A 23,654-nucleotide genomic window follows, 5' to 3' on the forward strand; every position below is an offset into this window, starting at 1 on the left:
TTACTCCTCCTGGACTTTCTCCCTGCCAAGTAGGAACATCCCCAGGTTCTTGCTCACCTGAGGCAAGCTGTGACTGCCTTGCACTCTCCACAGCATTTAATGGGGCACAGGTTGAGGAGACTGTTTCCTGTGAGTCAAACAGTAAGCAATGTCCAAACCACAGCCAATCTGAGTTGTTACAATATCCAGTCAGTCAAACCATGTCCAAGTCGAATTCCACAAACAGAGTCCAAACAGTCTGGAGTCAAAAGCACAGTCAAACAAGCAGGGACAAAGCTGGGTAGCTCACCAAAGTACAACGTTGGTACCAGCAATGTGGTTGTGGCGAAGCCATCTTAAATAGGCTGAAGCCATGTGCTCTCAATCATGGGTCCCTGAGTCAGCAGCTTTCCTTGTTAGTTGAGCCATTCTGCACGTGCATCTCATCTCATCCTGTCTCTTCAACAGATGCCTCTCTACAGCTGAGATTGGCTGCGCCTCCTCCACAGGAGCTGTTGTACTAGCTGCACTCCCTCCTCCACTGTCACACTGCCTGCCTCCTCCTCATCCTCAGAGTCCGACAGCATGCCAATGACACACCTGAAGCAAGCTGTGACTGCCTCACACCCTCCACAGCATTAAAAGGGGCACAGGTTGAGGAGACTGTTTCCTGGCTGGTAGTCTTTTCTCATTACCTTGGCCACCTTTCAAGACTGGCAAGGGGGCTGGGAAATAAGAAACTGCTGCCAGCAAGCAGCCTCCTCTCCTTAAGCCCATATACCAAAGCCTTTCAAAAGTTAGGTGGGCGTATCCACAATGGACCTTCAAAAGGCAGCAAATGGTGGTTGAGCAAGGCCTCTCCCCTCAACACCCATCCTGAGCGTCCCCCGGTAGCCCATGTGCAGAGCACACAGGTATTCAATGGCGGATCTGCCCCTGCTGCTGCTAGAGTTATGATTGTAAAGTAATGGAGGGAGAGGAGTATTCTTCGGCACGCACCATGCACAGGTCTCCCCATTTCAGAACAGGAACTAGAATGCTCTACAAAACCTCCGAAACTTCCAAATGTTGTTCTGTATATAAGCAGAACTCTTGCTGCAGAGACCATGGAGAAGCAGAAGAGGTGTGTCTTTTGGAGTTATGTATTTAATAATAATAATAGTATTATAATAGTAATAATAACAGAACTTTGTACAGAGCTCTACAGATAATATAACATTATTTACAAGCGAACAAAGGTCAATCTTCTTCCGTTGCGCTTCCTCTACCTTCACTTCCTCCAGCTTGGCTTCCTCCAGCTTGGCTTCCTCCAGCTTGGCTTCCTGCACCCGAACTTCTGAAAATATAAAGCAGATTAAATTATTAAATTAAAATGCACTCAGTAAATTTTATTTCCCCCCAGTGAATCTGGGAAACATTTCTTTGTTGCCATTACTATGGCAAACTAGAAACTGTGGGCTGGTTTTCACAACTGATGGATAGGATCAGGATGCACCTTTCCATATAGACATACCTCTTTTCAACAGGGAGACTGTGGATCTTACCTAGCCTACCAAGCCATTCTAGGTCCTTTGAGCTTCTGGCTCTTTTGGTATTTCTTGTTTTTCCATAACCTTCCAACCTTGCTTTGTGGTTTGCCAGCACAGCCCAATTCTGGCTCTTACATTTCTTTTACAGGATTGCAGGTACACATACAAGGTGTCTTGCAGCATTCCCACACTAAACCTGGTCTCCTACAGACTAAAATGGTTGCAAAACCTTAATTCCTCATAGTGGGCTGGTTTATACAATTCTAATTAGAGCAGGAGACGTGTCCTACCCAGGTTTGGGAGCTGTGTGTGCTCCCATTTCCGTTAATAACTAAACACATGTCAGAAAAATGTTTTGCAAAAGCAGATGTCTTCTTAAGATCACAATCTTGCAGCAGATCAACACTAGAGGGAAGAAGAAACAGCAAAGGTTTGGACTTTGCAGTTACTCACGCTTTCTTTGACTCTGTGCTAGCGCCACCTTCTGCCGTCGATCTGTTAAAAAGAGTGAAAAGCAAAACTTAAGAACAATTTGTGGCAATCAGGCTTGCTCTCTTCCCTTCTTGGATCTGGTCCTCATGTCTGAAAAAACCAAAGGCTGTTCAGGTGCTAGAAATGCAACTCTGGATTCCACCCCATAAATTTTGTTTGAGAATTCCATCACAGAGACCAGGTGAGTAAGGATAATGGAGTAGCGCGGGGACGGGGGGACGGGGACTGTACCTGGGCCGTGGGCCCCACCAGGGTGCCCCAGGGCATCATCCCCACCTACTGCTACCTGGTGCTGCATCTATCTTCTTTCCCGTTGTGACATGGCCCATTCAATCAGTGAGTGCTTTCTGTGCCGGCCCAGTAGGGTTCTTCCTTCCTCTCCTTGGCAAGCAAGAGAGAGAAGCCCCCAGCTGGGTCAACACAGAAAGCGTTCTCCAGTTGGATGCACCATACATCTTGCTCAGCCCCAGAAACGCCTCCTGCATTGGTGTACTGACACAGGGTGGAAGGGGTATGGCCGGCAGGGGATGGCACAGCCGGAGACAAGCCTGGCATCAGAGGAGGAGGCAGTGGCAGTAGCAGTATGTGTGGGGGGAGACCCGGTGCTGACAGAGGAGACATCGTCGGGTGGCAGGGGGACAGGCCTGGCAGCATTGGCAGGAAAAGGGCAGGCACCTGCCTGTCCAGAGTTGCTGCCAGCCTTCCTACAGCCTGGACAGAGACTGGGAGTGGGTGAGGTACTCAAAACAACTTTCTCTGGCCCATCTTTAACAAGCAGAGATTCCATTTCTTCTTTGACTATGTCTTAGTGGGAACTGATTAGTTTGTTTTATGCCTAAGTCCATTGCAATGCATGCAGAGCATCCTATATTAAGTCTGCTCAAAGGTGGAGTAGATAGTGGATGTAGGGTAGAGCAAACTGGCATAAGTAAAAGGTTGTCCCAATTAGCTACCTTTAAAAAAATGTATCTGACAATCCTACTTTGTACTAGGCTGTCTTAAAGACCAGCTCTAAGATGACCAGAATAATGAGAGGAAGAAGCAGGCCCAGATTCCTCTACATGTACTTACCCTCGTTTTGAAGCTTCACTGGGGGGCTTTATCAATGATGATTTTGGTGATGGTGTGTGCAGAGCTCCTTCCACAGGTGCAGGTATAGACGGACGTGCGGAGTGAGGTGCGGAGTGAGGTGCAGAGGGAGGTGCGGACGGAGGTGCGGACTGATGTACAGACGGACGTGCGGAGTGAGGTGCAGACGGAGGTACGGACTGATATTCGGATGGAGGTACAGACTGAAGTACAGATGGAGGTACGGACTGATGGATGGATGGAGATACTGATGGGGGTACGTATGGATGTACAGATGGAGTTGCAGATGGAGGGGCGTACGGAGTTATGTATGGAGGTACGGATGGAGGTACGGATGGAGGTAAGGATGGAGGTACGGACGGAGACATATACATGGGCATTGATGGAGGTACAGATGGAGGTGCGGATTGAGGTGCAAAGTGGGACGGATGTGCAGACCTAACAGAATGAAAGCAGACATTATAGAGAATCTGCTGCATCTAGGCCAGCCTGAGCACATTTGCTTACAGCACTACACAAACCAACCATATACACCTTTGCTCCAAACAGTCTGTGCTTTATCAGAGGCAGCGGTGCCCCTAAGTAATTTTGGAACCTGGACCTAAAGGCTTCTGGAGCCCCTGCCCCACAAGTTAAGCATCATCCCCCTACACACACACATATACATACACACACTGTGACACACACAATATTTTTAATACGTGGATTCTTGAGGGCACAAACAGCAATTGAACTTACAGGAATGTCAGAATATAAAACAGATATATTTATGCAGATATGCACTAGCAGAAACATTTCAACACACAAGTTGAACATATTCCCATCCCACATATTTCTTTTCCCACTCCCTCCTCTGTCTCTAAAGCACCTGGCACAGGTCACAGTTAAACTTGACCACCTGGTGCAGTGTGGGCCAGCGGTGACCACACCACCCAGGACAGACTAAAAAGGATGTGGGGGCCCCCAAGGGGTGTGGAGGCCAGTGTTTCCTCTAGCAGGGATTTCCAGATATTGTTCACTACAACACCCAGCAATGTCCTTTGGCTGCAATGGCCTTTGGCTGGGGATTCTGGGAGCTGTAGTCAACAACATCTGGGAATCCCTGTTAGAGAGAACACTGGTGGAGGCCCTGGACTTCGGCCCCAAAGTTCAGGGGTAAGAGCGCGCCACTGAGCAGAGGCAATTCAGGAGTATATTGACAGTAGCTTCAGGACAAACCAACAAACATCCTTCATCATACAATGCATATTCTCATGGAATTCATTGCCACAAGATGTGGCGATAGCCACAGGCTTGGATGAGTTTGAAAGGAGAGGATACAGATTCATGGAGCAGAGGCCCACTGACAGCTCTATCAAGATAGCTCAATTGAACTTCCACATACAGAGGCAGTATATCTCTGCATACTTGATATTAGGGACAAACACTGGGTGAACATTATTGGTTTCATGCTCTGTTTGTGGTCTAGCCAGTCATGGGTACAGCATGCTAGACTAGATGAATCTTTCACCTGCTCCAGTAGAACTTTTTAATGTTCTATCTGTATCTGGTAACCTCTTGCTTAGATAATTACAATGCATTGTATGTAGGGTTGCTTTTTAAAATGGTCCAGGAACTACAGCTGGTACAAAATAGGGCTGCAAGATTATTAACTAGGACTGGACATTTTCAGCACATTACGCCAGTGCTTCATCAGCTGCACTGGCTCCCAGTCTGTTTCCAGGCCCAATTCAAAGTGCTGGTTTTAACCTTTAAAGCTCTAAATGGCTTGGGGTCGGGTTACCTGAGAGAGTGCCTTGCTCCCTATGTCCCAACCAGGAGCTTAAGATCTTCTTCAAAGGCCCTCTTCTGAATGCTCCTGCCAAACGAGGTGAGGCGGGTGGCTACTAGGGAGAGGGCCTTCTTGGTGGTTACACCCCATTTATGGAATAGCCTCCCGAGTGAGCTTCTCCTGGCTTCATCATTTTGTTCTTTTAGATGCCAAGTAAAGACCTTTTTGTTTAGTCCAGCCTTTTAAATTATGATTTTCAAATTTGATTTTTAAAACGGATTTTAAAAGAGTTGCTTTGTATTGTATTTTGTATTTTCTCTCCCCTGCCCCCTTTTTGGTCTGTTATGATTTAATGTGTTATCTATATAATTAATTCCTGTAGAGGGGATGCGTGGGGATGTGGCAAGCTCTGCCCCCGCTTCAGCCATGACCAATGGCGGGCCCAGAGGGGGTGTCACATGCAAGGGCGGGAGGAAGGAACGTATGTCAGGAGAGCGAGAGGATGACGGGCAGTGGGAGGAGGACAGGCGGTCTCCCTTATTTTTTGGTCCATTATGATTTAATGTGTTATGTGTTTTAATTTCATGTTTTAATTTCATGTTGTGGGCCACCCAGAGAACAATTTGTTATGGGGTAGCTAACAAAGTTGTTCATCATCATCATCATCATCATCATCTTACATTTATTACTGGCTGATATCCAGAGTAGCAACCAGAATAGCTGCCAATTTTTGCTGCTCTTTCCTGTCTCCATAAGTGCTCATTACCTTCCAAAAATCCCTCAAGGACATAGTTTTGGAAGGCAAAGGATATTAACAGAGGCAGGGAAGACAGTGAACATTGCTCCTCCCTCCTGCTGCATGCACACTCTGCTGCTTGGGAAGATTCTGGATGAGTTAGGAGCAGCCCAGGAGCGTAGCTATAATTAAGCGAAAGGGTTCAAAGAGCACGGGCCCCCAGCTCCTGAGAACCCTCCAGCTCTCACGGCCCCTGATTGGTCAGTGGCCCGGGTTCTTTGAACCTGTTGGCCCAATTGTGGCTCCGCCCCTGCTCTTGCTGCTCTGGATGTCAGTCACTGTTTTCAGTTCAATTGGGCTGCGGTGCCTTCCCACTGCGCCCTCTCCTCCCACTTAAAGAGAGGCCTAAACATAGTTACATAGCAACATAGGAAGCTGCCTCCCACTGAGTCAGACCATTGGTCCATCTAGTTCAGTATTTTCTACACTGACTGGTAGCAACTCTCAGCTTTCTGGTCGGAATCTCTCCCAGCCATACCTGGAGATACCAGGGAGGGAACCTGGGAACTTCTGCATGCAAGCAGATGCTCTATCACTGAGCTATGGCCCCCTCCCCTATACCAGGCAGCGCACACATGTAGTCAACCATCCAAATCCAAACCAGGCCAGACCTTGCTCGCTACCGCAAGACCAGCTCTCCTCCAAGTGACATTAATGCACATAGTAGATTGGGAGCATCAAATTTTAGGTTGGGAGCATAATAATAAGGAACTCTGCAATTACTCATAGTGTCTTGGAACTGGGCTTTCTAGCAGGGGACGGTGCAGTCATTTGTGACCTGTCAAAGCAAGAGAAGCAGAAGTCAGAGAAATGAATGGGGTTCAAGGCTGCATTCTTCTCCTCCCTAGTCATTTGGTCACCACATTGCAATTACTTCTCAAAGACAGCAGCTTTTTCACAGTCACTCAGCTGTAGCGCTAGATATACAGTGTCAGCTCCAGTGCTGATGCTGCCCGAGGTGAGGTCCATGCGCTCCTGGCCACCCCCTTGACACTGGCAGCAGCATCAGGGGACAAGGCCAGAGCTGCCTCTTTCATGCACCCATTCCTCGTCACTGCCATGCGGATGGATTTTGAACTGCAGATCAGCTGTGTGGGAGGAACAAGCTCCCTTTTCACCCTCCTCACTGCTGAACCTGCAGTTTAAAATCCCATCCCCAATGGGGAAGAGCGAAGAAGGTCATGGAGACAGGAAGGGAGGGTGGCAGGGAGCCAGGAGTGGCAGGCAGGTGACGTGACATCTGGCCGGTGAAGGGCAGGTCACTCAAGCAATACTGTTATTCTGCAAGCAAAAGAGTTTGCTGTCATTATACTTGAAAATGTATAACTGATTCAAAGTGTGTGGACAGGGCGCTTTCCAGATTGCACGCTATCACAGTGTCACAATGGGTCCCTTAAGTGCGCTTCTGTACTGCCTGTGTTTTGACATCACAGCCCCTGTGTTGTAAGGAAGATGCCTTTCATATATCCGACACTGCCTTTTTCATTTAATTGCTGTGTCACAGCTCTATAATGTTGCATCTGCATTGCACACACACACACACACACACACACACACAAAGCTGTATCTGCCCGTTGTAGGAGGCTTGCCCCCTTATAACGGCTCCCTAATGTGGTTTGAATTTGGGGCTACAAAACGTTGCAGTTTACACCGCTTTTTGCGGTGTAAGGCTCACAATCTGTAAAGCGCCCTGGTGACCAAATGATGGCCAAACTGCACATGACATGAGATCCATGGTTAGAAGACAGGTGCAACCTGGAAGCAGACCCTTTTAACTATCAGTCACAGGGGGCCCCAATCTGGGAAGGTGCTGTGCAGCGAGCGGCAGAGTCAAGACTTTCCTCCTGTGCTCTATCCATGTGAAAATTCTCCCCACCACACCAAAGTGGCCATTTGCCCCCAAAGTAGTGATTTGCAAAGGAACCATTTCGGCGCTTTCCTGCAGCAAAATGCTTCCCTTCAGGCAAATTGCATTCAAAATGTAAACAGCACGGGGAGCAGTCTCACGAAAAGTAAAGTAAAGTAAAGTGTGCCATCAAGTCAATTTGGACTTCTGGCGCTCACAGAATCCTGTGGTTTTCTTTTGGTAAAATACAGGACGGGTTTACCATTGCTTCTTCCCATGCACTATGAGATTATGGCTAAAAAGCTGTTGCCCGATATAGTACCAGCGTGGATTTGAACCAGCAACCTTCTGCTTGTTAGTCAAGCGTGATTAGAGTGCTGGACCAGGACTGGGGAGACCCGAGTTCAAATCCCCATTCAGCCATAAAACTAGCTGGGTGACTCTGGCCAGGTCACTTCTCTCTCAGCCTAACCTACTTCACAGGGTTGTTGTGAAAGAGAAACTCAAGTATGTAGTACACCACTCTGGGCTCCTTGGAGGAAGAGCGGGCTATACATGTAGTAATTAAAATAATAATAATAACCCCCCAAAACAGCAACTTCTTTACGCCGGATATACAACATCTTAGTACTAAATCACAGTGATTACATTGAAAGCGAGGCATCTGACATATGAACGGCACCCTGCTGTCAGCGTAGGGACTGCGGTGTCACAACACAGGAAGTGTGGAAGCACACTTCAGAGATACGTCCTGACCTTGTTGCAGGGTCTAATCTGGAAAGTGACTTCCAGGTTAAGGCTGTCTACTAATGCCAGGTTTAATGTCATGTGTAGCTTGGTGCTCAGTATTTACAGTTCGTTCCTGAATGGACAAGTTAAAAAATAACTGAAGAACCTGAACTGGAACTGAACTTACATTTTTAATAGTTCAGCTTTTTGATTCTTTGTATTATGCTGTGTGTACCTATTTCTCTCTTGTTCAGGGTTTCTTGTGTTATCGGTGAAACCAAAGGCTGAATGGAAGGAAGGCATGAATCTTCCCATGGATTGATGTTCCCCAAACCTCTAGTAGAGGAGGCATGCTTTCCCCCCTGATATAAAATGAGAGGCACACTTTCTTCCTAGGTCTGCAAAGGCTTACTTTTAGAATGTGGAAGCGTAATAGCCACCTGCCCTCAAGGGATCCCACCCCATGTGGTGTTTTCCATGAGTCACTGAGATGGGGGCAGGGGCAGATCTGCCGCTGGGTGACTGTGTGGAGCAAAAACACGTCACTCAGTGGGACCAGGGGTAGGGGAGCCACGCGCTACCTGCCTCTCTCTCTCCCTCTTGCCTCTCTCTCTTTCTCTCTCTCTCCGTCACCATCAGCAGCAAAAGGCTGGCGCATGGGCAAATGACATCACAGCTCAGTGACATGCGCCATCATTTGCCCACATGCTGGCTCTTTGCTGCCAGCAGCCACAGGGACAGAGGCAGGCAGGTGGTCAAGTGGGTGGGAAGCTGTGGAGGGAGGCAGGGAGGGAGAGAGGGTGGCAGCCAGGTGGGCAGGCAGAGGTTAGCTGCAGTGGCAGTGAGAGGCATCAAAAAATCTGGCCACGGGCCACTGCCTGTATCATGACGCTAGTGGCTAGGGGAGCCTGCTGACTGGAAGCTCAGAGTGGTGACTTGCGGAGATGCAACAAGCAGGCAGCCCCTCTCAGGCTGGGGAGTTCTTCTATGCCACTGCACTGGGAGTGACACAGCTCCAACATGACAGGATCGCCTGCCCTCAGTGGGGTCTCCCCTCCCCAGAGGCAGTGCCCGAGCAGTGAGTCATGTAGGAGTGCAACAGATTCTCTGCAGAGAAGCACTTGGGGCTTCAGGAGCTGTAATTATTCTCATGAGCTTATTCCTTGTGGCACATTATTCCTTCTACTTCAAGAGCCCCACCGCTCATTAAGATCATCTGTGGAGGTCGGCCCACAACTGACACCGGCGTGTCCGGTGGCAACTCAGAGTTCGGCCCCCTCTGTGGCCACCCCAAAACTTTGGAATGCACTCCCTGTCGAAACAAGAGCGTCAACATTTCTGGTAGCCTTTAGAAAAATGCTCAAAATGCACATGCTTATTAATGTTTTAATTTTTGTACTTTAACCCTTTTGCAAACTGCCTTGAGACATATGTTTGGGCAGTATAAAATATATCAAATAAATACGTCAAAGAAACATTGGTTGGGAATTACTGCTGTGCATATTAAGGCACACTTGGTTTTTTGCATGGCTCGCAGACATTACTCTGGGAGTACTTCTGGATCCACACCTCTCCTTGGTTTCTCAGGTTGAGGCGGTGGCCAGTGGTGCTTTCCATCAGCTTTGGTTGATACTCCAGCTGTGCCCGTTTCTTGAGATCAATGACCTCAAAATAGTGGTACATTTGTTGGTAACCTCCAGGCTTGACTTCTGTAATGCGCTCTATGTTGGACTGTTGGACTGTAATGCGCTCTATGTTGGACTGTAATGCGCTCTATGTTGGACTAGTCCAGAAACTTCAATTGGTTCAGAATACGGCAGCCAGGTTAGTCTGTGGGTCATCTCGGAGAGACCACATTACTTCTTTGCTGATGGAGCTTCACTGGTTGCCAATTGCTTTCCAGGTAAAACACAAAGTGCTACAGTACTTATAACTTGTAAAACCCTAAACGGCTTAGGCCCTTGGTGTTTAAGAGAGCGTCTTCTTCACTATGAGCCACACTGCCCAATGAGGTCATCTGAGGAAGTCCGTCTCCAGTTGCTGCCAACCCATCTAGTGGCTACACAGTGATGGGCCTTCTCGGTTACTACCCTGAGATGGTGGAATGCGCTCCCTGTTGATATACGATCCTCCCCATCTCTGGCAATTTTTAAAAAACATCTGAAAACTCACCTTTTCACCCAAGTTTTCCCAGCTTTTAAAAACTGCCTGTTTTAATTTTATGGTTGATTTTAAATTGTTGAATTGTTTTAACTTTTTATATGTGTTTTAATTGTTTTATGTTAACCCCCCAGAGACAAAGGTTTGATACATATATACATACATACATAAAACCATTTATTCAGAAATAACTCCATTTTCTCCTTCTCTTTCCCCTTCCCCACCCTTTTCCTTTCTGACTCCACCCCACATAATCTCTACAGGATCCCCACTGGGACAAACTTCTAAACAACAAACATAACAGATATTGAAGCTCTTCTCACAATCAGTGAGAAGAGCTTCCAGCAGGCCTGCGGGGAGAGCGGGTTAACTTACACCTCCCTGCAGATGATCAACAAGCCGTCCCTGGGCGGCCGTTTGGCTGCCCACACAATTACTGGCTCTGGTTGGGGTGGTGGACATTGGCGGCCCCTCAGAAGTCACAGGATGCCCCACGCGAGAGTGTGGGGCATCCTGGAGAAACCTCCGGGACCAGGAGCCTTGTTTGAGCCTGCTGGCCAAGGTCTCCTTGTGTGTTGCCATGGTGGAGTGCCTTGCCATGGTGGCATATGATCAGAAAACCCAGGTTAGCGGAGCACTCACTCCACTAACCTGGGTTAAGGAGAGGGCTACTTTGGCGGCCTAGCTGCCAGAGAATCACTGGGCTTGCCCGCAAGCCCGGTGGTTCTCACGATGATAGAAAACTGGGCTGGGCTCCTTTAGCCCCGTTTACCCCCATCGTGAGAATAGACTCATTGGACAGAATACAACCGTTACTTACATTTTTCTTGAGCTGGGCCTTCTTGAAGGCGGTTGTTCTACCGGTGATGGGCTTGGTGGACCTGGTGGAGCTCCGGGAACTCTGACAAACAGAGAAGAGCCAAAGTTATGTGGAGCTTGCAGAAGACTAATAGGGTCTCAAATGGTTTCCCAACTTGGTATCATTTATCCAAGACTGTTTGGCTGTTATGAACCTGGCTGTATTGGCACAGCGACACTGCACAAATTTGCCCTGCAGTGGTTCATATCATGGCCAAGATTGTGTTAGTGGTCGAAAAGCGATAGCCTTAGCTATGAACCGCTTGTATCGAGAACAGAGTACTGGCTACACATTTAGAAAGATCAAATCCAAATTGTGTGCTAAGTAAGGCTAAATCCTGCAACAGGAATAAATTATGTACATGAATCAGTTTGGCATGTCTTTCCATGTTTGCATAATTCCTTCTGCTTCTACTAGCCAGAGGGAGGGCACAAAGATCTATGCCGAGTGCTGAAGTCCCACATTTGATTAAGGTTAGCAGCTGAATGACAGGCAAACTGTTCAAATGGGGAAGCCATGAATTGTATCTTGAAGCTAAGAGAATACAAGTGCATCTCCTGAATGCCTGCTCAACAGGTTACACAGTTGCCAGGCACAAGAGCTATGCCAGGAAAAAGGTGACAACTCATTCTATGGCTTGTGGTGGTTTTGCTAGTTCCTGTATTGGCACAGGAACTTTCACACCAGGGACTTTCACACACATGACTTTTAGCTCGCATCTCCTCCAGAATGGAGGGTCCGAATTCACATATCAGCTGGATTTACCCCAAAATCGCGGTGGGCTATCAGGGACCAATTCAAACACGATTCTGGCTTTCCCCGAGTTAGGGCTGCGCATTCTGGCTTAGCCCAAATTATGTCTAGGGTAAAATAATCCTCTATTTGTAGCAACTTTTTGGGGGGGGGATTTCTAGTATGCCCTGACGCTTCTCCACAATGTGCAGAGGGACCATTGCCAATAAATCAGCTTTAAAAAAAAAAACAACACCTAGTACTTTCGGGGGTGGGTGGGTTAAAAAACTGTTTGCTGCGTGGATTTGCGGAATGCCAAGAGTCAACAGAGGTGGCTACTTGGCAACTTGTCTCACTGGTCTTCCACAAGGAAGGGGAATTTGATAGCTGTGTTCCTTATTGTCTGTCTGCTTTCCCGACTGTGGCTAGCTTTGCTGGAGAAGAATCCAAGCTGTTATTGAAATGGGCTAAATGGAGAGCCAGTGCCCTTTTGCAATGTGTAATAAGAGAAATATAGCAAAGGGCTTTGGCCACTGGAAGTACTGCTTGCTGTGTACTTCTTCTAGGCTGCCTTCCTCGGGCCAAAAACAAAACAGAAAACAAAACAAAATGCACAACCCTACTGCCTTCCTCCTCCCTACCCCGTAGCCTGCCTTTTCCCAGCAAGTTGGCTGGAAACAGAAGGCTGGAGGGGTGAGAAACTACCTGTGATCAATCATGCAGCTCTGGCAGTGTAAACCTAGGATGGAGTGTGGGTAAAATAGAGCCAGCCACACATGCTTTCGCTGGCGATGGGGAGGCAGAGTTGTGGTGCACGGAGTACAACTTTCGCGAGTAGTCTTTGGGCAGGGGGAGATCGCAGTTGCTTCTGGCTGTGTTAAAGAAGTTTGGTGAACCTAGAAAATCTGTTCCAGGCTGGGCTCAAAGAACAGTGTTGGCAAATGGTGGTGGTGGTGGGGACCCTTATAAAGAAAGGATTGGTGCAAGGTTCGTTTGTGGGGGATGGTTAATGCAGAGGGCGGCTTTTCACTGTGTGTTGGAAACTCAGAGCTTAATTTTCAAAAATTAGAGGTGCCGGGACTCAAGTCTAGGTTTTGGTTGTTGTTCTTTTGCATTTTAATTTTTTATTGGCTTTTACAACAGCTTACAATTAAGTAAATATTGACTTCCCGCTTACCTATCTGCACAGTTCATGTTAACTATACATATAAACCATTGCTATAATAATTCAAAATATAGATACTCCACATTACTACTCGATTTTACCAAACCCAACCTGCTGTTATTACTACATTTCAAACCCTACTGAAAAGTCCATATTAGAAAAATATTTATTTAAGTAAAGTAAAAATGGTTCCCAATCTTCTTTGAAAGATTCCAAATTTTCATCCCTTATAAGTGCTGTAAGCTTTGCCAACTCAGCATATTCCACAATTTTTATCAACCAGTCTCCTTTTGAGGGCATTTTAGTGTCTCGATTTCTGCGCGTATACTATCCTGGCCGCCATGGTTGAATACATTAAAAAATGTTAAATTTCTTGTGGAAAACTCTCCTTGGGTTATTCCCAGCAGGAAGGATTCTGGCCTCTTAGGAAATGTCATTTTAAAAATTTTCTTCAACTCAGTATATATCATATCCCAAACTTTGCCTTCCCGCATGACTACCACATATGGAAAAAAGTTCCTTCACATTGTCCACATTTACAACATTTGTTTGAAACATTTTTATACATTAATGCTAATTTTTTTGGTGTCAGATACCACCTATACATCACCTTATAATAATTTTCTTTAAAAGTTTAACATGCAGTAAACTTTAAATCAGTTTTCCATAATTTTTCCCAAGCAGCCATATCTATATTATGACCCACATCTTGAGCCCGTTTTTTCATAGTCGTTTTAACCACTTCATCTCTTGTCTCCTCCAAAAGCTACTTATTTAATAATAATAATAATAATAATAATAATAATAATAATAATAATAATTTGATTTCTTTACTGCCCTTCCAGAAATGGCTCAGGGTGGTTTACACAGAGAAATAATAAATAAATAAGATGGCTCCCTGTCCCCAAAGGGCTCACATTCTAAAAAAACACAAGATAGACACCAGCAACAGTCACTGGAGGTACTGTGCTGGGGGTGGATAGGGCCAGTTACTCTCCCCCTGCTAAATAAAGAAAATCACCACGGTAAAAGGTTCCTCTTTGCCCAGTTAGTTACTTATACATCTTAGAGACTACTCATCTTTCATCATTTTCACACAACTCCTTCTCAAATCTCAACATTTGATCCACAAATCCAACTTTAAGATCCTTTTTATAAATTTCATTTAGCTGATGATACTGAAACCAATTACTAACCAAATTTTGTACTTCATTTAAATTTTTTAATAAGTCTGAATTTTGGTTGTGACCGCAACAGCACTCTGCACATGCTCAAAGGGGCTTTTTCTTGCTTCACATAGTTTGGAATGGTTCTAAGTGGGCCCTAGTACTAATTAAGCCCTCTCAAGATGTGAATTGACAAGAAGTCAGCCCAGGCAAGCGTCTCTCCAAATTCTCATTCATTTTTGCAAGTCGAGAAATGAAACTTTGGGATAATTCATGTGTGTGGTGTGGAAGGAATCGCTGAAAAATAGAGCCCATTGATTTTGTTCACACAAATAAGTTATCCTAGAGGATCCTTCAGTTCTTATGCATGCTATAAAGATAAAAATGAGCCCCTGAAATTGGGAGTGGTTTCTATGAACATCCACACAGAAACATTCGCTGAGATAATACTTCGGGTTTAGTGTTCTGTTGTTTTGACTAGTCAATCTTGCAGAACACCAACTGACAAACCAACAATAACAACAACAACAAGTCTCTCGCCTTCTCCTCTGGGAGGTGATTAGTTCGGAAAAAAATCCAGGAGCAAGCTGTGGGAACACACAGAGGAAAAAGATCTGCAGGGAATGCGAAGAGGAGCTGACCCTTTGTGAACCGTCAATTTAATTCCCCAAATTAAACTGTTGCGAATCTGCTGCAAAGCAAATTCACTCTTCAGATACCCCGTGGCATGAAGCCATGTCTGGATAATTTCCAGGAATCTTCCATACATTTTGCAGATTTTGCTTGAAGCCGAAAGTCACAGAAAATTGTCTTTTGGCATTTGCTTTTATGTTTAAAGAAAGAACAGCCGTTTAGGCACCAGGTCCTCATAAGGCCATAGGCTAGAAGTTCTGTGCAGCAATATAGATTTACAATTCCCATCCACATGACAAATGGGGGGAAATGCCTGCTGTGGAGAAGCAATTGGGAAGGAAGCACCACTTTCTGAATTTTAAATGTTACTTAAATTCAGGAGTGCAATCCCGCTTTATTGAACCAACCGGGCTTTTAAAATGTTTTTCCATAAGAGAGATGGAGAAGGAGAATGACTCAGACCTCAGGTACTAGGGCTGGAGATGGAGCCTCTTTTTGAGAAAGGAGGACCTCTTTGGCTGGATCCCCCTTCTTGCCTCACTACAGTGGATGCTGCTGCTTGGAGCTGCCTTCTCTTCTCCTACTAGCTTTGAGGGCTAGAATCTCCAAGAAGGCTCCTTCTGCCCTTCCATCAGCCCCAGAGAAGAGTGGGGAACTCAATACAAGTCAGACAGATGCCTCTGCTCTCTTCTGGGGCCTTCAGCTGAGCAAGAGATTTTGACTGTTACCATACGCACATTTAAACTGGAGGTTAGTTGCACTGAACTCCCATGGGATTTACTTCTGAGTAGACATGCATAGGAGCAGGGTGCTTTCCAGATTACACTCTGTTCAGCAGTAAAATGCTTCGGCTTGGCAGGTTCGTTTTGAAAACGTAAAGAGCCTGTGCAACCCTCCTAGAATGGGAAAATACAACTATATATTTGTGACACACATGCAACGCTGTAGGACTAAAATGGAAGGATGAAATCCGAAAGAAGGCATTGGCAGGGGCGTACCAAGGTAGGAGTGGGCCCAGGGATGAGATTTTAAAATGGGCCCCTCGCTGCCTTCCTCTCCTTCTCCTGGACCCATGACTCTGCTGCAGAAGAACATTAAAGAGACAACACAAACTGTCATCTGAATCCACTCCAAGATATATGGACCCAATGATGGGGAGTTGTTCTCAAACCCAACAAAACAATTTGCAAAATATGGGGAAGGCAACTTGTTGAAATTCGATGCTGCATTTTTAGTATATTGGCTTTTCACAGTAGAGGTTTTCCATGGTAAAATAACAAGACTTAAAGAGCACTGCAAATTAATTTAACATTTTTATTTATTATGTATTTATTCAACTTTTATACTGCCCTTCCAAAATGGCTCCGGGAGGTTTACAATTAAAACATCCATACAATCCTGCAAACCAGTGCTTGGATGTGGTTCTTTCGGAGTTTTTCCAATCTGTGGGTTGTCACCAAGTGACTCAGTTTGAAAGCCTTGACCCTTATTTCAAAACACAACCACACCACCTGAGATTTTGTGCTGACATACGTTTATAATAAAACTGCAATCCTGTGTACACTGACTGGGAAGTCAAGCATCTTTACACACACACACACACACACACACACACACACACACACACACACACCATGGCACACTTGGGTTCTTGAGGGCACAAACAACAACTGAACTCACAATAATGTAATAATATAAAACAAGTATATTCATGTAAATATGCATTAGAAGAAACATTTCAACACACAATTTAACATATTCCCACATCCTGCATAATTCTTTATCCACTCCTCTCTCTGTCTCTAAACAATGGAATTCCTATTGAATATTTTGAATATTTGAATATTTAAACAATTGAATTCCTAACAATATAAAGATGTAAAAAAAACCCCTACGCACAAGGTAATGGGTTTTTTTGAGCGAGGATGTGATAGACCTTGGAATTTTTGTTGTTTTTTAATGCAACTTGGGGGCTGGGTGGGAAAGAGACCCACTATTCAGAAAAGCAGGAGTGCTTAGCTGCTCCCTCATGCCTCTCTCTCCTGGCTTGCACTCTTTCCCTCGTCATCGCTGAATGGAGTGTTTGGAAGGAAGGCATTTTCCCCCTCTCCCAGCTTCCCTCCTGCTTCTGCTGCTTCTGCTTTTTCAGGACATTTGCAGAGTTCAGGAGTTTTGCAAGCACAGAGAGCAGACATTGGTACAAAAAAGGGAAACATACACAAGACAGACCCGATTTCCACAAGGGTGCTCCATTCTCCACACACCCCCACACATGAAACTCTTCTCCTTTCCCCTTTGAAGAGAGACGGTTTGCAAACTGAACTCCAAGCTCCATAAGTTGCAAAAAAAAAAAAAACCACACCCCAAAAACAGGGTGGGGTGGGGGCTTACTTGTTCTTGCCTTCTTTGTGGTGTCTGCTGTCCTCTTCCACCTCCAGGTCCAGCCTGGGCAATAGAAGGCATATAGAACCGTCTCCCTCCCCCAACAGCAGGACAGAGCTCAGCAGCGATTCAAACAATTATTCTCAGCTACCTCAGCCTGCCGGAAGTTTGCTTGTCTCCCTCCTTCCATCACATCGGGCTCCCAGCAGCGCCCTCTCGCTCTCGCAAGCATGCTGCATGGGCCGGGAAGCAGGGAGAGATATGTCAGGCAGGCAGCTGCCTTTGCTCTCCCTTGCAGGCATACTGCATGGCAGAATTGAGAGGCCAAGGACTGGCCTTGGGGGGGCCCTCAGAGGCTGTGGGCCAGGACACATTCATCTCCCTTTGCCTCATTAATGGTACGCCCCTGGACATCAGAAATGTGAATTAGGGGTGTGCACAAAACCCACTGGCCCAGTTTGCTTCGAAGCTGAACTCACCTCAAACCCAACCGAGCCAGTTTGGTCCAGCACCCCTCGAACCACCACCACCACCAGCCCGTTTGGTTCGGTCTGGGGGGATTCAGAAACCTTTTCAAGTTTTAATTTCTTTTTTAACCTTAAAAGTGATTGTTGAGATGGCAGGGGGGTGAGTGGAGCTTCCCCCTTCCCCCTCCAGCCTTCAAGATGCCTCCCTCGGGCCTTTTAGGCCCATTTTTTGCCTGTTCAGGCCTTAATAAAATGGCGTGGCAGCCAAAATGGCAGCCAATGTGCATGTGCAAATGGCCTCTGCGAGGCCTGGCATGGCCCATGGCCTCACAAAGGCCATTTGCACATGCGAGGTGGCCATTTTTGTTTTGGCAGCTATTTTTTTTAATATATATTTTTAATGGCCACCATATATGAGCAAATGGCCCCTGTGGGCCATGCCAGGCATGCTTGGCGGCTGACGTTTTGGCCACCATGCCGTTTTAGGAAGGCATGAACGGGCCAAAAAACAGACCTACAGGGCTCGAGGGGGGCATTTGACCTCTGCGCACAAATCCCCACCACCACCTCAATGATCACTTTTAAGGTTAAAAAAAAATTTAAACTTGAAAATGTTCATGAACCACCACCGAACCATCGGGGTGGTTTGGTTCTAGGCAGAACCGAACTGGGGGTGTGTGGTCCAGGGGTTGAACCATCGAACCCCCAAACCCAAACCGCAAACCCCCAAACCTGTTTGCACATCCCTAATGTGAATGGCACCTTGCTGACAGCGGAAGGACAACGATGTCGAAATACAGGCAGTACGTAAGCACACTTAATGGACAGTAGTGACACTGTTGTAGTGTATCGTCTGGAAAGCGCACAGGCTATGAAAGTGGATCTTAAGCTCAGTCCATTCCTATGCATGTCTACTCAGAATGAAGTAAGTCCCATTCCGTTTGATGGCATTTACTCCTACATATATGTAGGCATAGGGTTAATGTAGATTGCCGCTGTTTATAATCAGCACAAGTTCGGGAGTCAGGAAAAGCTCATTTGCAGGCTCGTTCTGGGAAATGGTGGGAGTGAGTGATCGATGGGAGAGAGTGAATGCAATCTGCTCTAGCAACTCCACTGTTTTGTCCTCCATTTCCCAACTTTATTGCACATTAGAGAAAGGTTTTATTTAAAAAACTAAAGAACAAAACAATACCAAACTGCCCAAGGAGTCCCCTGTTGCGACTTCCCACATCAGCACCTCAAAGCTGGCAAGCCTCTATTGAAAAATAATTGTGGAAGAGACATTGCAGGACATATAGTGGCCACCAGGACCAGGAAATGGCAGAGCATCATAATCAACCACATTGTCATAAAGCCACTCCTCATGCGCCAAGTGAGTGAATGAAAGATAGTGATTCTGAAGGGAAGGGCTAGTGTGGGAGCAATCAAAGATGAGATGTTATGCAACCCATGCAGCTCTGAGAATATTCCTTTCATTTATACCTTGCCCAGCTGAATATATCTTCATCTTCAGAGGATTCTTCATCGTGCATTTTGTCCACCATGCTCTTTTTCCGTACTTCATCCAGAAGCTGGTACATATACTTGAGCCAAAGAGGCTTATCGAGCATTGAAGAACCTGCACTGGAAGACTGAGCAGAAGAAGGGGATGTGACAATGGGTCACAACAAACCAACTTCAGGCTTTGGGGTTGATCTCATGCCATTATTTAGAGGTTTTCTAGATGATAGTAAAATATGCTACAAACCAAGCTTGCAAATGAATATAAGCTGAGAGTTTACAGAGAATCCAGAGCCTCCTGCAGATTGTTGCTTTTTTCTTCTGGGATCTGATGGGGAGGTCACATGGGGAGAAGGCTGCTGGTGCAATTTTCACTGCGCCCCCTGCTGGCCACCTCTTGCTTCTCGTTATTAATCCACCCCTTCTCAAATTTATTTTCTGATGAATGTGAGCTAATCACAATTTTCTGGTGAATGTGAGCTGGAGGAGACTGTGTCTTTGGGGGACATTCGCTTCCCATCCCAAGCCCTTGGATACGGCAGTTAATAACTCCAACTTAAAAATGCATTTTTAGCTTACCTCAATCAGCCCAATTACTGAAATGATGATTATTATCACTGCAGTCACTGAAATAGCAAACAACAGCTTTTTGCCATAGCCATATTCTGGGATTCCCTGGCTTCCAATCTGCAAGGTGGGACAAAGAGAAGGAAAATGGAAAATAGGCTTTTTGTGTTTCTACTTTTTCTCCCCACCCCCGAATAAAAAACACCACTTGTATTGCTCTCTGTTGAGCTTGCTCTCATATGGACATATGCAATTGTCTTATACCAAGTCAAACATTGGTCCATTCAGCCCAGTACTGTCTACTCCATTTTACAGCTGCTCTCAGCCCTGAAGACTTAACTAAGATGCTAGAGATTAAACCTGAGCTCTCCTGAATGCAAGACATGGGGAATTGCCAAACAGAGAACCACTCTATTTGAAAACTGAAGTTCACACAATTTCTCCACGGGGTGATCTGCCGAGTTTGTTGGCCATCGTGCAATTTCACAGCATGACCTGCTGACCATCTGCTACCAATCTATGACGGAAATCAAGTCTTTTGAGACCATCACAGATTGGCAGCAAATGGCCAGCAGGTGGTGCTGTGAAATTGTGTGATGGTTAGTGACATCATCTGAAGGCATCATGCAGAAGTGGTAAGAACCTCCATTTTCAAACACAATATTTCTTCATCTGGAAACACCCATGATCTGCCTCTCAGCCACATGCTTCCTCTCAGATGCAGCCACAGGGTGTTTGCAGGCCCTAGAGAATGAACTTTTTGGCCTCTGTTTTCCTTATTAAATGTCATAACGAATAATTAAGAATCTTCTTTGCTCCAGCACCACAGTTTGTAACCTGCACCTGAGCTACTCTGTTTCTGCTAATTTCCCGTTGCTGTTGTTTAATTTCAATTTGTTCCTCTTCATCATCCATTAGTCTCTATGTTGCTATGTTATAAAAACAGGTATTCAAGAAAAAGGCTTAAGATTTGCATTCCTTCTTAGAAAACCTCTCAAACCAAAGTTCAAAAGCAAATACTGAACATTTACAAAATACTACAATCCAGGATAATTTCTGATTCCAGAGAGCTGAAAGTGGTATGATTGAGCCATTGTCATTCATGCTGTGCAAAGTCATTTTTATGGCACAGTGTCTTCTTTGGTCAAATAGGTTTTGCAGGTGTTTATAGTTCAAGGTGCAAAAATCACCCCCATTCAAGGGAGGTATGTGCGAGTGTGAGAAAGGGAGATCGCATGAGCGAGAGAGAGCATGAGAGCACACAGGCCATGTGGATTCTTTCATTCCACCTTGAGTTTTCTTCAAAACCATATTATCAGCTTTCTAGTATGTGCAAAAACCTCATTCCACTCTACTTTGTCCCTTTCAACCCAGATCAACCTGACTCTGCCTCTCCTTGCCTTTGATTTCTTGCTTCTTTACATGCTGTGGCCCTTGGCTGCAGGCCATATCCACAGATGCTGATCCCTTGAGCCAATTTGCACCTACCCAGTCACAGCTGAGTGGCCCACTAACTACTTTCAGCCATTTTCCAGTAAGGAGTCAAACCAAAACTCAACCTAAACTGAAAAACGGGTTCAGAATTGTGTTCAGTGTACCAAAACTGCACCCAAATCTAAACTCTTGGTTGCCTTGAACTGGAGCCAAACCCTTTATCACAAAAAGTGGCAACTAGTTTATTTATTTATTTAACATAATTATTTAACATAATTCATAAGTGGCTAAATAATGTGGTTCAAAACAACCTATTTAATTGTGCGTTTTATATTTTATTTTCCTGTTCTTTCAATCCTGTTCCATGTATTTTGTTTGTAAAAACCATTAACAGAAATGAAAAATTCTGTTAAAATTTTAAATATACATTAAAAAGATTATATATATTTATATATATATATATATATATATATATATATATATATATATATATTTATTTATTTATTTATTTATATATATATATGTATATATATATATACATATATATATATATGTATGTATGTAAAAAATATATCATTCACACAACCACTGGGGCAGGGGATGGGGAGGGCGGCGGGAGCGGCAGGATCACAACTACCTTTCCCTGCACAACCTCCATTCCCTCCCAGGCTCACCATTCATCTGCCTGTCCACATGACCGCCACTGCAATGAGCAGTGCAGCAATCTGGAGGCTGGGAAAGCAAAACCTGGCCTCCAGGAATTCCACAGTGCACCACACGAGCAGCACTGTGCATTGAGAAACTCGAGAGGCTGGCTTGTTCCTTCCCTTGGTGTCTATCATTAAAATGGTTGCCAGCAGCCTGAAAGGAGCTGTCAGCAGCCCAGCTGCCCACATGACCAGATGGTGAGGGAGGAGGGTGCATGGACACCCTCCTACCTCACCTGGACTACCCAGTCGAGGACTGCTGGGATTGGGACCGATCCTGGTGCTTCTCATGAGCAGCTCTACCCAGGTTGGGCTGCACTGGCCCAGCTAGAGCTGGTCGTAAGAATGACCTCATTGTTTCTCAAGTGATATCATGGTACTTATTTTACAGATACAAGTGAGAGTTTGATATTCTTATTCTGCACGAGAGTTTGACATTATTCTGCATGAAATATATTCTGCAAAAAGGGTTTGGTATTTTCTGCATGAAATAAATTTAAATTGATTCAAAACCAATTCAAATTGACCGAATCAGTTACCAAACCACTTTTTAAAGGCAGTGTCTAAATCAGAACTGCGTTTATTGAAATTTTAAAATAAAGCATGAACAACAAACCCAAATGTTTAATAGGCTGACTCTATGCTTTCAAGAAGCCAGTGCCAGGTGAACTCCCATTGCCTCCCATTGTTCACACCCAGTGAGCAGCTTTGGAGCCACATCCAGGTCAGCTGATTGTTGCCAAAGCTCCCGACAACCCATTAGTAGTCTTCACAACCCCTCAGGCTTGACAAGGTTTGCCTCTTACTTCAGATTTCCCCAGTTTTCTTGGACTTCCTGTGGCCAAGTTGGAGACATACTTCATAGACAAGAAGTATGACTTCCACAAGGCGGAGTTATCCATGAAGTTTTCTCTCTCACTGAATAGTTTCATGAGGAGACCTGTTCTGGAGATTAGCGTAGCACAGGCCAACTGGACCCTGGACACTGTACAGTCCATTTTGAGGATATGGAGTGTGTGGGATATGAGGTTCCTCACTGGTGTGTTTGGGATAAGGGGCGATAGCCGCTTGTTCAGCTCAGCTTCAAAAAGGTCCCCTTGAAGCAAGTAGTCATCATCAGTGGGCAAGATGTTCAGCTTGTGGCGAGCAGTGGTCTTCACTTCATGATGCTCCCAGTGTGTCTCATGGGAGGCCTCTGTGTCATCTCCTGGGATTTGGGGTGCCTCTGCGTTATCTCCTGGGATTTGGGGCACACCACCTTCCTGAGTTCCACGCGTGAGCTGGTTGAGCAGCGCCTCCTTTGACATTAATGGTGCATTCTCTGATGTCTGCTCTGAGTTTCCTTCACTAGGTTCATTTTGGGAAGAGCTGGACGTACCCTCCAGCAGCAAACTCTGACTAGTGGGACTCGTGGTGCTAGTGGTAGTAGTGGTGGTGGTAGTGGGGGTGGAAGTGGTACTGGGAGCCGCTGTTTCTTCCTCATGCAGAGAGCGGTCTTTCTGGCTTGACTCCCTGACATGTTACAGAATGATAAGAATGTAACTTATCAAGTCGTCTGTAACTTGTTCTCTGAGTGCCATCTGTAGCAAATAGGCCAGCATGTACAGCTTTTTCAGTTCAGACGTGTCATTCCACTTGATTTGCAGGA

At 45.6% G+C, this 23,654-nt stretch overlaps 2 protein-coding genes across 8 annotated transcripts in view; both read right to left on the bottom strand.

Annotated features, from left to right (window-relative positions):
• Positions 1 to 23,654, bottom strand: part of LOC128329916 (uncharacterized) — a 481,088-nt gene that overhangs the window by 433,124 nt on the left and 24,310 nt on the right. The gene's annotated exons all lie outside the window — the stretch shown is intronic.
• On the bottom strand, positions 1,106 to 23,613 carry LOC128329919 (histone-lysine N-methyltransferase 2B-like). The gene is made up of 8 exons (XM_053261849.1): positions 22,813 to 23,613; positions 19,878 to 19,985; positions 19,281 to 19,429; positions 11,212 to 11,292; positions 6,384 to 6,434; positions 3,072 to 3,527; positions 1,962 to 2,003; positions 1,106 to 1,315 (listed from the first exon to the last, which is right to left on the bottom strand). The coding sequence occupies exons 1-8, from the start codon at positions 23,311 to 23,313 to the stop codon at positions 1,219 to 1,221; spliced, it is 1,485 nt and encodes a 494-aa protein (XP_053117824.1). The 5' UTR covers positions 23,314 to 23,613; the 3' UTR covers positions 1,106 to 1,218.

This window comes from Hemicordylus capensis, chromosome 6 (assembly GCF_027244095.1).
Source record: "Hemicordylus capensis ecotype Gifberg chromosome 6, rHemCap1.1.pri, whole genome shotgun sequence".
NCBI classification, from domain to species: domain Eukaryota; kingdom Metazoa; phylum Chordata; class Lepidosauria; order Squamata; family Cordylidae; genus Hemicordylus; species Hemicordylus capensis.